Source organism: Pipistrellus hanaki (genome assembly GCF_964339955.1).
Source record: "Pipistrellus hanaki genome assembly, chromosome: 17".
Taxonomy (NCBI): domain Eukaryota; kingdom Metazoa; phylum Chordata; class Mammalia; order Chiroptera; family Vespertilionidae; genus Pipistrellus; species Pipistrellus hanaki.
The window spans coordinates 40576838-40591629 of record NC_140519.1 but is presented as its reverse complement, the minus strand read 5'-3'; the positions used below and the strand labels follow the sequence as shown (position 1 = coordinate 40591629).

General features: G+C 45.5%; 1 protein-coding gene across 42 annotated transcripts in view; it reads right to left on the bottom strand.

The window, feature by feature from the left end:
* The window catches only part of RIMS2 (regulating synaptic membrane exocytosis 2), a gene marked incomplete at its 5' end in the record, with an annotated part of 298413 nt that extends 286986 nt beyond the window's left edge, over positions 1–11427 (bottom strand). For all 42 annotated transcript variants that reach the window (XM_084864496.1, XM_084864498.1, XM_084864512.1 and 39 more), the window contains one exon: positions 10941–11427. In XM_084864496.1, the coding sequence (XP_084720622.1) occupies positions 10941–11125 (185 nt within the window). The remainder of the gene's footprint in view (positions 1–10940) is intronic.
* Positions 11428–14792: the final 3365 nt, after the last annotated feature.

Below are 14792 nucleotides of genomic sequence, written 5' to 3'. Positions count from 1 at the left end.
ATGGTAAGAGACAGCCTGCTATTGACCACAGTCCCTCTTCTCGTCTGCTCGCAATGCCCGCCAGCTGCTCCATCAGCCTGTGCTCCAGACCAAGGCCCATGTGGAGTGGAGATCCCAGGTGAGCCACAGAAAACAGAGAGCATGAAGGAAAAACAAGCCCATGTGGTTTCATGCTATGCTATTTGGGGGTGGCACAGCCTCCTGTACATGTATACATACATGCACTGCCTCTCAGCGCCAAGCCCACCCTTCTCTGTCCAGCTCCGAGACACTGGACCTGGAGTCTTTCCCTTTGGCCAGGGGGCACCATGTTCAGCTTTGTCAGCAGAGGGAGCCAGAGGGACATTCGCTGAAGAAGGGGCTCCTTGCTCTCTGTTTCTGGGTGGTTGGTCGCTTTTCTGGGAGGCTTGGCTGCCAGGAGTTTACAGGACACCTGGTGGCACGCACCCTCCCCGCAGGGCTCGCCGGCACCCCCTGGGGGACATTTTTCCTGCGGCTTCAGCAGCACTCTGGCAGGTGGTGTCCCAACAAGTCTCTGACACCCATGGGGTGGCTTCCCAGTGAGCTTCCTGAGCGCTCCAGCCAGCTTCTCGGCAAGCCCCACTGACACCCCCACTGACACCCCCACAGATGTCCTCCTGCTGGTTTGCCCCAGACTGTGACAGCAATGAGCCACACCCTCCTACAGGGGCTGAGTCTCAGCCTCAGCCCTGGGGGAGGGGGCTCTCTCCCTAGGCCCTAAAAGAGGGGGCTGCTTAGAGCTATAAGTTAATCCTTTTTTTTAAAATATATTTTATTGATTTTTTTACAGAGAGGAAGAGAGAGAGAGAGAGAGTTAGAAACATCGATGAGAGAGAATCATCTATCAGCTGCCTCTTGCTCACCCCCTACAGGGGATGTGCCTGCAACCAAGGTACACGCCCTTGACCGGAACGAACCCGGAATCGAACCCGGGACCTTCCAGTCCGTAGGCCGATGCCATCCACTGAGCCAAACCGGTTTCGGCTAACCCTTTATATTAAAATTTTTCTGTTCAAATTACTATTTTAGTTTGTCTTCTGACTGGACTCTGATGTCTAGTGTCTCCTATCACATAACACTATATAAGTGCCTTGGGACTATTTTTCTACTTCACCTCACAGCTACCTTTAATGTTTTATACATCTAAGACAACTTATATTTTAAATACTGGCATAAAGTTGAAGTCATAATACATGCTATATCTTTTCATTAAGTCAGACTTCTAGGCTAATAACTATAAGAAAGAATAACGGCCACTCTTGTTGTAGAGTAAGAAACGGCTTTTCAACCAAACATCCCAAGAGAAACCATATTCTTGTCAAAAGGTTAAATCCAAGTCTTTATTTACTCATCCTGCAATATACAGTACATGCTGAGTCTTTCTAAATGATAATAAAAATACTGCGTTTGGAAAGATTTCAGGAATTCTTCACATATTAGTCTTATGACAATATTATGTATTCCTCTCTCTATACAAATAAGTACAATTATTAACGGAAATGACTAGCTAAGAAGAGCAATGATGTGCAGACCCCAGAACAATTCACACTGCTGGTCCCCAGACCCCCAACCCTACCCCACCTCCCCCGTCAGAACGACATTTTAATTCAGGAATGCATTGTTAGATAAATAAAAACTGAAGAGCGGATTGGCAGTAACTTGAAGGCAATAAATTATTGTAAACCCCTGGAAAGGTGCATTGCAAAATATTATTTCAGAGATGTCACTCTGGAATTTGTATCTCTGAATGAAGAATACATTTTTAAAAAATAAGAGGACAATTCTTTAGCTTATTCTTAAATATTACTGACTTCAGAGAAGAAGAGAGAGAGAGAGAGAGAGAGAGAGAGAGAGAGAGAGAGAGAGAGAGAGAGAGAGAGAGAAACATCAATGATGAGAATCATTGATTGAATGGCTGCCTCCTGCATGCCGCCTACTGAGGATTGAGCTCGCAATTTGGCCAGACCAAAATTAAACCGTGATCTCCTGGTTCACAGGTCGATGCTCAACCACTGAGCCACCGCGACCCCGACAACAATCTCTACTTTATAAAAAAAACATATACCCAGTGGCACTTACTTGAGAAATGTGCAGAGGATAATGGCTCCCTCAAAGATGTTCACATTCTAATTCCAGGAACGTTAAGTATGTATTCTTACACAGCGAAAAAGGATTCCACGGAAATGGTTAAGCAGGGAAGATTATTCTGGAATATCCAGTGGGCCCAATCTATCACATGAATCCTTAAAGGAGGAAAATCTTTCCCAGCTGTGGGCAGAGTGATGGCCACAGAAGTAGGGTGGGAGAGATGGCATCAGGAGGATTCAACACCCACTGATTTAGGAGGCCAGGAGCAAGCGCTAGGGAGAGGCAGGGCCTCTAACAGGTTAGAACAGCATTCAGGGAAATGGGAAATCTCAATCACATAACCTCAAAGAAGTGGATTCTTTCAACAAACTAAATGATCAAGAACACATCCTCCCCGGCAAGCTTCCAGAGAGAAACACAAGCCAATTCCTTTGATTTTAGTGCAGTAAGACCCTTGTCAGACGCTGACCTACAGAGCTGTAAGATAATAAATTCATGTTGTTTTAACGCACTAAGCTTGTTAGTAGTAGAAAACTAATACAAGGAATACTATTGGAAGATCTGGGTCTTTATTAAAGAAAGTAACAATGTCCTTTCAACAGGCATTTAAAAACTGGGGGTTCATAAAAGTGTTTATTGATGATAAACTACATTGATATTCTCTATAGCCATCAATGGCATTTATTATGAACTTGGAATTCTAGTGGGTTGACAAACGCAAACTCAATTAATCCTCATAACAGCTTCTGAAGTAGGTGTTATTATCCCCATTTCACAGACAAACACACTGAGGTACACAGCTACTAAGTGACAGCCTGGATTCAAACCCACATTTGTCTGACTCAAGTCCAAGCCCTTAAGCATTAGGCTCTTAACTTTAAGTTTTCCAGAAGACTTAACAGCAATCTGATGGGGGAGGAGGGGGAGAGAAATGGGTTTTGGAGTTATGAAGATCTAGGTACTGATCTGGGTCCTGTTACTTACAAGCTTTGTGACCTAGATCTTAGCACTTGGTAGACACTGAACAAATGCTAGTTCCTTCTTTCAATTCAAGACATATATTCAAATTCGAAGAAAAGCTTGCGTGGAAAAGTCTGGAGATAAAAACTGAATACTGCTCTCGAAGAATTCCCACTTCTTTCTACCAGTTCCACATATTCCTTCTCAGAAGATCTCAGCTAAGACAACAACAGTACCACAACAAGACTGTCTCTAGGGGAGTCATGGCTCTCATTATTATATCAACAAATATAGAAAGGAATTTGCTGTCAGAGCATTACTAGAAAGTAAGGGAGAAATAGTGTAGGAAATGAAACATGAGATACAGGTAGGGCAAAGAAGCTCTGACTTAAGGCCATCTTAGCCGTAGATTACCTGAGAAGAAACAGTTGATTACACACACCTGGTTCAATTCTTTGGCTTAACTTTGTTGCCGTGTTAACTTGTTTCTGTTAACATACTAGAAGAGTGACACTGCCCATCATGCTAATATTCTTTATGCTAATATTCTTTATACTCTTTATTAGCTACATATCAACTGAACCTGGTCAAAGATGCTTTGTCCCCCAAGGTGCATACCCTTCTGTACTCAAGTAATTGTGTGTGCTCAAGTCCCCCTGATTTTAAAATTCTGGGGGTGTTTTTTCAAGCATACCTAGAAGATGATCTAATTCCACATATTCTCTCTGAAGAGCTGCTTAGTTTTCCACCCCTGAAATACCCGCATCGCCACTGCTCAAGGAAATTGCTGTTGGTGATGGTTTCTAAAATGTTGACAACAATTTCAAATAAAAAAATACTCAACACCATACAAAAAAAAAGGGGGGGGGGGACCTAGCACTAGGAAAAGGTGGCTTAAACTCTCACATCCTTGAACAGATGTTTATTAAATGAAATGTTTTTTGTTTATTTTTTATATTTTATTGATTTTTTGACAGAGAGGAAGAGGGTGGAATAAAGAGTTAGAAACATCGATCAGCTGCCTCCTGCACACTCCCTACTGGGGATGTGCTTGCAACCAGGGTACATGCCCTTGACCGGAATCGAACCTGGAACCTTTCAGTACACAGGCCGATGCTCTATCCACTGAGCCAAATCGATTTCAGCGAAATGTTTTTTAATGGAAAAATAATATTTATTAAATATAGTTTGTTCTCAGTGATTTCATGTGTTGCCCACTGCTTGATATTACTTTAATGAATAACACACACCTTAGCCAATAGCTCTCCTGTCCAAGAGGAGTAAACAATGAAACTTCTTTACAAATGTGACCGTTAAATCCCAAAGGCAATCGTTTCTTGAGATATTAGCTGCTGTCCACTCTGTTAGGCAGTGCTAGGTTTAATCATTCATTAAAAAAAAAAAAAAAAAAAAAAAAAAAAGACATTTGTATCCACTTACAATCCCCTGGGAACACAGTCCTTCGGGATTAAATCCAAATGGAAAGAACAGCACAGAAACTGTCTTAAGCTCTGATCCTGGCCTTCTCTCCAGTCTCTTCTACTGACTCAGTTCCGGTTAAACCTTCTGCTGCAGACTTTCTGAATCACTTCCAGCGAGTTTCTGCACGGACCCTCTTTTACACACGAAAGGTAAAGTTTGGGGGGTGGAGACAGGAGTTTTAGTATTAGTCTGATGACACGGCTGAGGAAATATGGGCTCAGAGGGTTTACTAACATAAGCTAGAACTCAGTGATGAGTTGGTAAAGTTCAAGGTCAAAGTCCACCTGGTCCATCACCCTTCGTCTCGATTACCTCCCTCGTCATCCCACAGTTTAATCAGTTCTTTGTCAATATGTATTGTCAACAAGAAGTTATTAATTGTCCTAGTTACTTTAAAATATAGAAGATATATAAAGAATGTGTTAGGGTCTTTCTCAGAAAATGTCAATTAAAATCTTAGAATGCATTTTGAATCCTTAAAAACTATAGGTTTTCAATTTTTGGCAATGGTCATGGTTATTTATATATATAACAATTTTTATTTGAAAGTCTTCATAATTAAATATGTCATTTATCTGACATGCCACATTCTTAAATCTTCATTTAGCGATAAGAAGAAAATATGGTAAGTTCTTTTTAAATATTAGAATGAGGAAGGTCATTCTAAGTAGACTGCCAATCTCAAGCCATAAAACAAAAAGTAATAAATTCAAATACATTTTTTTAATCCTGACCAGTAAAAGGCACAAACAAGATTGTAAAACAAGATATATAAAAAGCTCCTACAGATCACTAAATATGAGCAATAGAAAAAGAAACAAAAAGAGCTCTACACACTGCCGAAACCGGTTTGGCTCAGTGGATAGAGCGTCATCCTGTGGACTGAAAGGTCCCAGGTTCGATTCCGGTCAAGGGCATGTACCTTGGTTGTGGGCACATCCCCAGTAGGGGATGTGCAAGAGGCAGCTGATCGATGATTTTCTCTCATCATCGATGTTTCTAACTCTCTAACCTTCTCTCTCCCTCTCTGTAAAATATCAATAAAATAAAAAATAATAATAATAAATAAATAAATAAAATAAAAACAACACCTTTATTACCACACAAGTTAGGATGGTGATAGGTAGATGAGTTAAAAAAAGAAAAATAAGAATAAAAAAGCTCTACACAAAGGTAAAAGGTCCTCACTGATGAGAAAACTGCAATTGAATCAACAATGGCATATTTTTCACCAAAATATTGGCAAAGATTACCACACACTGAATTGGCTATGATGTTGGAAAGTCTCCCTAGTATATGTCACTTATGTATACTTCCTCTAAGAAAGTAAATTTGGTGATATTTATTAAAATTTAAAATATGCTGACCTTTTGATCAAATAATTCCATTTCTAAAAATGTATCTCAGTGATATATTCAGACATATTGGAAAATGATATATACACAAAGGTATTTAACATAGTGTTTTTCCTAATGGCAAAATAATTAGAATCAACTTACCCAAAAATATGTACTCGTTAAAGAAATTACGGAACATTTATAAAATGGGATATAATGCAGCCATTAAAATGAATGAGGCAACTATATATTAACGGGTGTGGGAATTATCTTCTAAAAGTAAACTTTCAGGACACGCTTGTGTTGTTCATGTTTACACACATATATCCACACATGCTTGTGCACACACATACACAAACACAAAATATTTGATATATACACATATCTACTCTTCTACACAGAATTTTCTGGCAGACTATACAGTATACTTGGCAACAGTAGTTGTCTCTGACTAGGGAAAATAGTTAAAAATTTCATAAGAAATTTTGCACTACCATCATAATAAAAGGCTAATATGCAAATGGTCATCACGCCATAACACCGCAACAATCGAATAGCAGGAGGCTTCATGCAAGGCAGACGCAGGTGGGCGGGGACTTGCAGCATCGCTGGCCTGGAACAGTGAGTTTGCCTCCCAGCATGGTACTTGGCCAGGGGACATCAATAGCAATATTAAAATATTTCCTCCTCTAATTAATTCCCTTTTAATTTGCACGAATTTCATGCACCAGGCTACTAGTTTATATATATTACTGAATAAATAAAGAAGTTTACAAACTGACTTTGGAAAGCACTTTTAAAATTGAATTATTAAAAAAAATGTAGAACTGTTCATCTGTTTTTAATATAAGCTAAATTGTTACCTTGTTCTATCGGGAAAATTTTTACTTATTATCTTCCTTTATTTCGGAGGAAATTATCCCTTTGACATTAACAGAAAACCTAAACTGATATCGAAAAAAAGATGATTTACACATCAAGAAACATAATTTCTAATTTGTTACAAAAATACCTCATCTAAAAGACTGTGGTGTGCACATAGTAGAAACTCAATGAATATTTACTGAATGAATGCCTTTCTATTGATTTCAGTAGATTTGAGTTCCTCTATTTTTTTTCTTAGTACCACACCAAAAAGAAAAAGGGAAAAAAAAGCCTCATTTGAAAATAGAAACTTTTAGGTTATGTTTTTCTTTTAAAAATAATCATTCTCCATTTTCCCAACAAAATTGGTAAACTACCTCATTCACATTACCAAAAGTCAAATCAACATTACTTAGTAGGTACCTCCTATGCACAGGTATTTAAGGATGCTGTAAAACACAGACTCCAGTAAGTTTATTCTCGCCCTCAAGAAGTTTACAGTCATGAAAAACAACTTGAAAGCCTTAAGAACATTAATCAGTAAAAGGGCATTGTAGAACTTGACAGATTGAGTTATCCAAACTAAAAATATTAATGGAACTCATAGGGTAAAAAAAAAAAAAAAAAAAAAAAAAGGAAGAATTGATCTATTTAGGAATCTACAGATATATAAAAATGCTTCCAAAATTCTAGTATCTCACTCACATGTAAAATGGTATTGTTTGATGATGATAGAAGAACTTCCTAGGTATGTGGATGTTCAGCTAGGCTTGGAAGACATTGCTAACAATTAAATATAAATAGTTCTCATTCTTCCGGCTCCCAAAGCAAGAGATTACTACAGTGGTCTCACCTCTCCCACTAAAAATATCTCAGGCCTGAACCTCTCCATATACAAATATTTATATGTAAATTATATGTATTTTAATATTGTCACTCTATATGTTAACTATTAATAAAGCTTAATTTCTCTTTTAAATATGGATAGAAATGTAAATGTAAGTTTAAATATTTTTTCCTGTACTCCCATATGTCATCTTGTAATGCACACCCCACTTTGTATGAATACTTAGCATAACATAGAATCTCACAGATCACACAAAAATATTTTCAAATAGTTCCATTTTTTCACATACCAAAGTCTTTTTCTTACATAGTTGTTAAAAGATAGCAGATATGAATTTGAATTTCAGTTTATTTCTCTCTGTCCATGACCTTCTTTCAGAATAGATTTTAACATGAAATTAAATGGATATCACGGAAGAGAAACAAAGGATATAGTATAGTCACAACCAGATATGTGTCCCTTAAAAGTTAATGGAAATAGTAGTCATTGAAGAATACTAGCATTTTTTCTTATATACAGCATGTGAAATTTAATATCCAATATTGATAACATATTCCTTAATAAATTGTCAAATTCTTGAAAATGCTTTGTCTCTTATTATTATATATAAAGTCTACTCTTTTTCTCATTATCCTGGCCTACTGTTATTTTGTTACAAAAGACAAAAGCACTTTTAAAGAACTTTTAATTAAATTTTGAAATATATTAGGTTTTAACCTCCAAATAAGTTATTGTTAAAGTGAAAACAAAAATAATTCTGAAGCCATGTAGGTCATTTTGAGCTATGACCTCTCCCAAGATTAAGTTAGATAGAAATGCAAATATATATTTAAAATAAATATGAATGTACTTTTATCAATGTAAATTCATAGAATGAATTCGTTTAGGTATTTGTTTCTCCCTAAATTGTAAAGATATGAATGCACAATTGTATTACATGTAAGTTTATGTGTACCTACCTGAATAGCCAACGCTTTCACAACTTTTTTTTAGTATATTTTTTGAATAATTCTTAATTTAATATTCAAAAGTTCATTTAAAATTATATATATTAGAACAATAAATTAATCTGAAATTAGAGTGAATTTCCCAATAAGTGCTATTATTTAGCATACTATAATGAAATAAAAAATACATTCTACATCTAAATATGTGGGTCAAATAAATAAAACTATTTTATTTGAGCATCATTTGGGAACACTGATTTTATAGCAACATAGTAAAAATATATAGTAATATACTTGAATGTCCAGCTCTAAGTCATCCAAAGCTTGGTATTGTCAGTATATATAGTAGAGTGAAGTTAGGAACATGCTCAAAAAGCTTTTATAGATAATGCTTTATTTTCCTATTAGTTGAAATAAGCTACTTAAATCTCCTAATCTTTTTCATTTCCAAGGCTACTAATAAATCACAGTCCCAAAAAGTAGCTCAACCCAGAAATGATCTTTGAAGAAGCAGCTCTTCTTTATTTCAGTTAATATGTGAGAAATACATTTGTTCTTGGTCCTTAAGTATCATTTGATAAATAGGATTTCTCTCAAGCATGTACAAATATCCGATGCATTTATCATAAATTATTTAAAGTAATATTTTTCATTAAATAATGTAATTATAACAGCAGAAAAGTATTTCTCTATAAGTGTATTAAAGACTACCGAAGGCCTGGCGGTGTGGCTCCGTGGTTGAGCGACGACCTATGAACCAGGAGGTCCCGGTCGGATTCCGGTCAGAGCACGTGGCTGGGTTGCAGGCTCCATCCCCAGGGTGGGGGGTGCAGGAGGCAACGGATCCATGATTCTCTCTCATCCTTTATGTTTCTATCTCTCCCTCTCCATTCCTTTCTGAAATCAATAAGAAATGTGTGTGTTTTTTTCTTTTTAATAAAATCATAGAGGAGAGAAAAATACATTTTCTGAAAGACTATTGAATTCAACAACCTGTTTTTTTTTAATTTACATAATTAGAAGTTAGTGTGTTAGTTTTCCTTCCTGGAGGAATTCTACCCTTTCCGGGGTGTGTTTCTGTGGAGACTATGGGAGAGTAAATTGGATGACACACACAAAAGAATGGCCCTACTTGGGCATAGAAACTGTATACGAAGTTCATCTTTTAGTGGAAATCCAAGTGAAAAGAAAGAAGAAAAAAAAAGTTGAGTTTGGAAAGAAAAAAAAAAACATACAAAGGTTACACATCTTCTGTACAATCTCTTTCTCAGAGTTCACTGGGAAATCAAATCACCGCAAAGCATTTAGAAGCAAAGCAAACCTGTAGAAACAGATCATCTAGCGGTCTAGCCTAAGCAGCACGCAGCTCCCGGCCCCGGCTGGACAGCTCCTAGCCCGGGCTGGACAGCTCCCGGTGCTGAAGTTCCCGCCGCCCCGCGGCCGGACCCCGCAGCCGGGCTGGACAGCTCCCGGTGCTGAAGTTCCCGCCGCCCCGCGGCCCCCTCCCCGCGGCCGGACCCCGCAGCCCGGGCTGGACAGCTCCCGGTGCTGAAGTTCCCGCCGCCGGGCCGCCCCGCTCCCCCGCCCCCGGGCTGGGCGTGTGCACACAACTTCGCACGGTCGGAGGAGGCACCCCAAAACCGCAGTCCCGGCGGGACCCGTAGCCCCTTCGGAGCCTCTCAGGGATCACACAGACGGACGAGGCGCAAACAGGAAGAGCCGCCGAGCGAGCGCGGGTGCCGGAGCCCGCCGCGGGGGAGGGGTGGGCGGAAGATGGCGACGGCCGCGCACCCACCGGAGCGCCCGGAGCGCGGCAGGCCCCGGGCCGCGCCCCGCCGCCCTCCTGCCCTCGGCGGGCGATCGTGGGCAACGCCGCTTCCCCCAGCGCTGGGGGGGAGCAGAGGGGGAGCAGAGCCGCCCTGCGGCAGCGCGGGCAGGGAGGGCCCGGGGCGCCCCGCGTCCCCGCCCGCCGCCCGCCTCGGCGCTCCGGCCGGCACCTGTGCACGGCCATATTGGATCCGGCGCCCGGGCCCGGCTCGGCGCGGGGGCGGCGGCCGGGCAGGCGCGCGCGGAGCCGGGGGCAGCCCCTACCCGGGCGCCCTGTGCGGAGCTCCCCGCGGCCCCGGAGCCCAGCCTGCCGGCGGCGGGGAGCTCCGGACAGGACGCTCGGGGACAATGACCGCGTCCAAAGGCTCGCCGCCCCCCCACCCCTTCCCGACACGACACCCCGAAAGCAGCCCGGACCACGAGGCTCCGCCGGCGGGAGGGCGGGCGGCGATCGGACGTGCGGCGGCCGCGGGGCAGCCGCCTGGGGGACGGAGGGCAGGCAGCAGGGAGGGAGGGAGAGGGAGGGTGAGGGAGGCGGGAAGATGGAGCAGCTGGGTTCTTTCTTACTTGAGCACCGACTGCTCCTTCTCCTCCTCCTTCTTCTGCCGGTCCATGACGGCCAGGATGATCTTCCGCTCCTCCTCCGTGAGGTGGCTGAGGTCGGGCATCTCGGGCTGCAGAGGCGGCGGCGGCGGCTGGGAGGCCGCCGGGGTGGGAGCCGGGCGGCCCCGCGGCCCGACCGGAGCCGACATGTTTGGCGGAGCCCGGCCGCCCTGGGGACGCGGCGGGGAGGCCGCTCCGCGGGCGGCGGCGGCTGGGGCGGCCTCCTCCGGCGCCGCCGGGACAAATACATACAAATCAATGGCCTTCCATCCGAGGCGACAGCCCCCCGCCCCCGGGAGAGAGAGGAGCGGGGGGCGGGGAGCGGAGGGCGGGCGCGGAGGGAGGGGGTGGGGGAGGGAGGGAGGGAGGCTGGGCGCGCGCTCCGGGGAGCGTCTCTCCGGCCTCCGGGGCGCCGGGCTGCGAGGGAGCGGCTCCGGGGCGGGCGGCGGCGGGCCGGGCGGGCGCTGAGTAAGGCGGCGGGGCGGGCGCGGGGCGGCGGGGAGGCGCGGAGTAAGGCGGCGGGGGCCGAGGGGGGGGTGACTGGGGGGAGTGGGAGGGCAGGAGGGGGCGCGCCCCTCGGAGGGGACAGACGAGGCCGCCGCGAGCCAGCGGCACCGGGGGGTCCCCGCCGCTCGCCCCGATCGCCGGGAGGCGGCGCCCCGCGAGCCGCAGGGGCGCCGCGGCGGGATCAGAGGGCGGAAGGTGGTGGAGGGCGGAGGGGGCGCGGGGGCTGCTGTCTCAGGGCGACCGCGCGGCTGGGGACCCTCGGGGCCAAAGCGGAGCGGCGAGCGCGGAGGAGGGGCCGCACGGGGCGGGATCCGGGGCCCCGCGGCCGCCCACGCCCCGGCCCCGGCGAACTCGGACGCTCCGCCGTGCCGGGCGCCTCTCCGCCCACATCACGCGCGGCCGGAGGTCCCGCCGCCCCGTGAGCCCGCGGAGTCGGCGCTGGGGCCGCTCGCTCGCTGCCCGCGCCGCCTCCGCCTGCCTCCGCCTCCTGGCTCCTCCCGCGGGGCCGCGTCACCTCCCGGCAGCCGGGCCCAGGCCCCGCCGGGCCCCGCGGGAGGCGGCCGCCCCTCCCGAGGGCGATCTGCGGCCAGGCCCAGGCTGGGAGGGAAGGGGGAGGGCTGAGGGCCGGGGTGTGTGGGGGGTAGAGGGGGGCCTGAGCTGGATGGGGGCGCCCATGGGTCAAGCCGGGAGGTAAAGGAGTGGGGACGAGGGGCTGGGGGGGATAGCAGATCCGGAGATGGGGTGTAACGGGGAAGTCAGGGCGCCCACAGTTTTGGAAAAGATGGAACAATGAGTGTGGGGCTGGAGGTTAGAGTGTGAGCTGAGCGCGTGGAGGGGCTCCTGGGGTGTGTGTGTTGGGGGGGGGGGGTAGGCTGGAGGGAGGGAGAGCACAGTTCGGGGAGGTCCTGGGTGTCTGGGTTGGAAGTTGCATGAGGAGCAAGGCTGAGGTGTGAGCCTGCAGGAAGCTCAGGGGATGTCAGAGACCTGGTGCCTTACGGGGGAGTGGGGGGGTGTGGGTGCCCGGAGAGGTGCTGAGGGGGAGACTTAGAGAGCGTGGGTTAGTGGGGAGATGAGATTGGAGATTTAGGATTTGCCCAGGAGCGTATAAGGACTGAGGATCACCGCGGGCGGAGCGTGAGCTGCGCTTGGGCCAAGGGCCTCCGTCTGTTCAGCCTCTTTGGGGGAGCCCAGTCTGGAGAGGACACAGAAGCGAGGGGACCGGGTTCGAGGCTGGTTTTCAAAGCACACAGAGGCCTGGGTTCTAAAAAAGAGGTCCAGGGCATCTGGAAAAGCAGCTCCTGGAGAGGGTAGTGGGCCCCTCTGGATGGGGTAGGGCAGGGGGCAGGCTGAGAAGGTGGAGGTGAGGCTGGGGTGGGCCTGGCTGGGGGTGGGTCACCGGGATCACCTCTCCTGGGTGCTCTCAGGAGGACAGAGGTGGGGGGAGGAGTGGAGGTTAGGTACACACCCCTGCCCCGCCTTCCACACAGGGCCAGGCCAGATTATGGTCTGATGAGTAATGTAAGGCCTTTGGGGTTTATGTTATATTTACCTTCTTGGTGTGCAGTCAGTTCTGTCCCTCCTCCCTCTGTTCCCCAGGTACCATCTGACTAGCTCCTAATTTAAGAGAGCTGGCAACAGACAAAGCAGCTCTAGAGTCTGGTGTGATTTGTAAGCTTAAATTTCTATGTTTCTTTTCTCCCATGCCTTATCACTGGGAAGAGGAGAATGTTTAAGTGCTTATTTTATTTTATTATCACTCACTGGATTCAAATCAAACTCCTACGCCACATAATTCCATTTTTATCTCTTTGGAGCTGAGAGTATTAGATACCATATGAAAGAGATAGAAATTTTAAAAATATATATATTTTGTTTCATTTTAGAGAGAAAGGGAGAGAGATAGAGGGAGAAATATCACTCAGCTGTTCTGACCAGAAATCGAACTGGCAACCTTTTAATTCATGGGATGATACTCAACCAACTGAGCCACATCCGCCAGGGTAGAGTTAGAAAATTTTTATAAATCTCTAATCCAACCTCATCGTCCTATTGGAAACTGGGTACTAAAGTCAGCCAGCTAGTAAATGGCAGCCCTACAGCTAGAATCTAGATTTTTTTTAAATATATATTTGTGTTGATTTCAGAGAGGAAAGAAGAGGGGGAGAGAGAAACAATAATGAGAATGAATCATCGATGGGCTGCCCCCTGTACGCCCCACACTGGGAACTGAGCCCGCAACCCAGGCATGTGCCTGGATGGAGAATTGAACCATGACCTGGTGCATAGGCTTGACGCTCAACCACAGAGTCACACCAGACGGGTAGAACCTAGATTTTTTTTTTACTCCAGCTTGAAACCATAGGGGTTTTCAACCCTCGCTGCACAATAAAATTACTTGAGTATAAAAAAAAATAATTATCTGGGTCACTTTTTTAATATACCACCTGGATCCAACCGTAGATCAAACCTCGGGTTAGGACCCTTGTCATGGATATAGATCCTTAAAATTTCCAAGTGGCTAAAGTATAGTGAAGGCTGAGAACACCATGTGCATTGCAGAATAGATCATAGAGGAGAAACTGGGAAGTGGAAAAGAAGCACAAAGAACACTTTTAGGGAGGCTGAGCTTTTTTTTAACCTAAAATTGAAAGTTGAGTTTTCTAGTAGTCACATTTTCCTTTCCACTGATCTTCAATAACAAGCACCAGTAAGTACACACACCTATGACTTTGGCCTGGGAAACCCTTTGTGCCACTAAAATATCTGAGAGCCCCTTTAAAAGGGAGGAGAGCAGAACTAAAAATAATCAAACGGATAGGTGGACTAGTCTACCTTATTCAACTATTTCTGAGCCAGACTTAAAGTGACACCACCTCCATTCCCCAGCCAGCTATCAACCCAAGCAGAAACCCAAGTCAGAACACACATCCTACGCTTGAGGCTGGACCTCTGAGGCTAAAATAGCATGGTTATTTTGAGTACATAAAAATGTGAACTTAAAAGTGGCTGTGCCAATTGGACCGTTTTGGCTTCCTTTACAGTAGCGAGTCATATCCTAGGCCTCGCCCTGTTTTCCATCTGTCGCATAGCCTGGCGTGCCTGCAGCTGTCTGTTTGCATCCCTCCTGGCTCTCACTTGTCCGGCGAAAGTGCCAGCATCTGAAATGCCTTGTGCATGAGCAGGTATTACTGGGACATCTGACTTCTTCTAGGACTTAAGCGGAAATGCATAAGCTTACTACTATCACTGCGTCTCCTTTTTACATTTCTTTACTACAACTATTTGTGTCTTTCCTCTTAAAGGGAATCC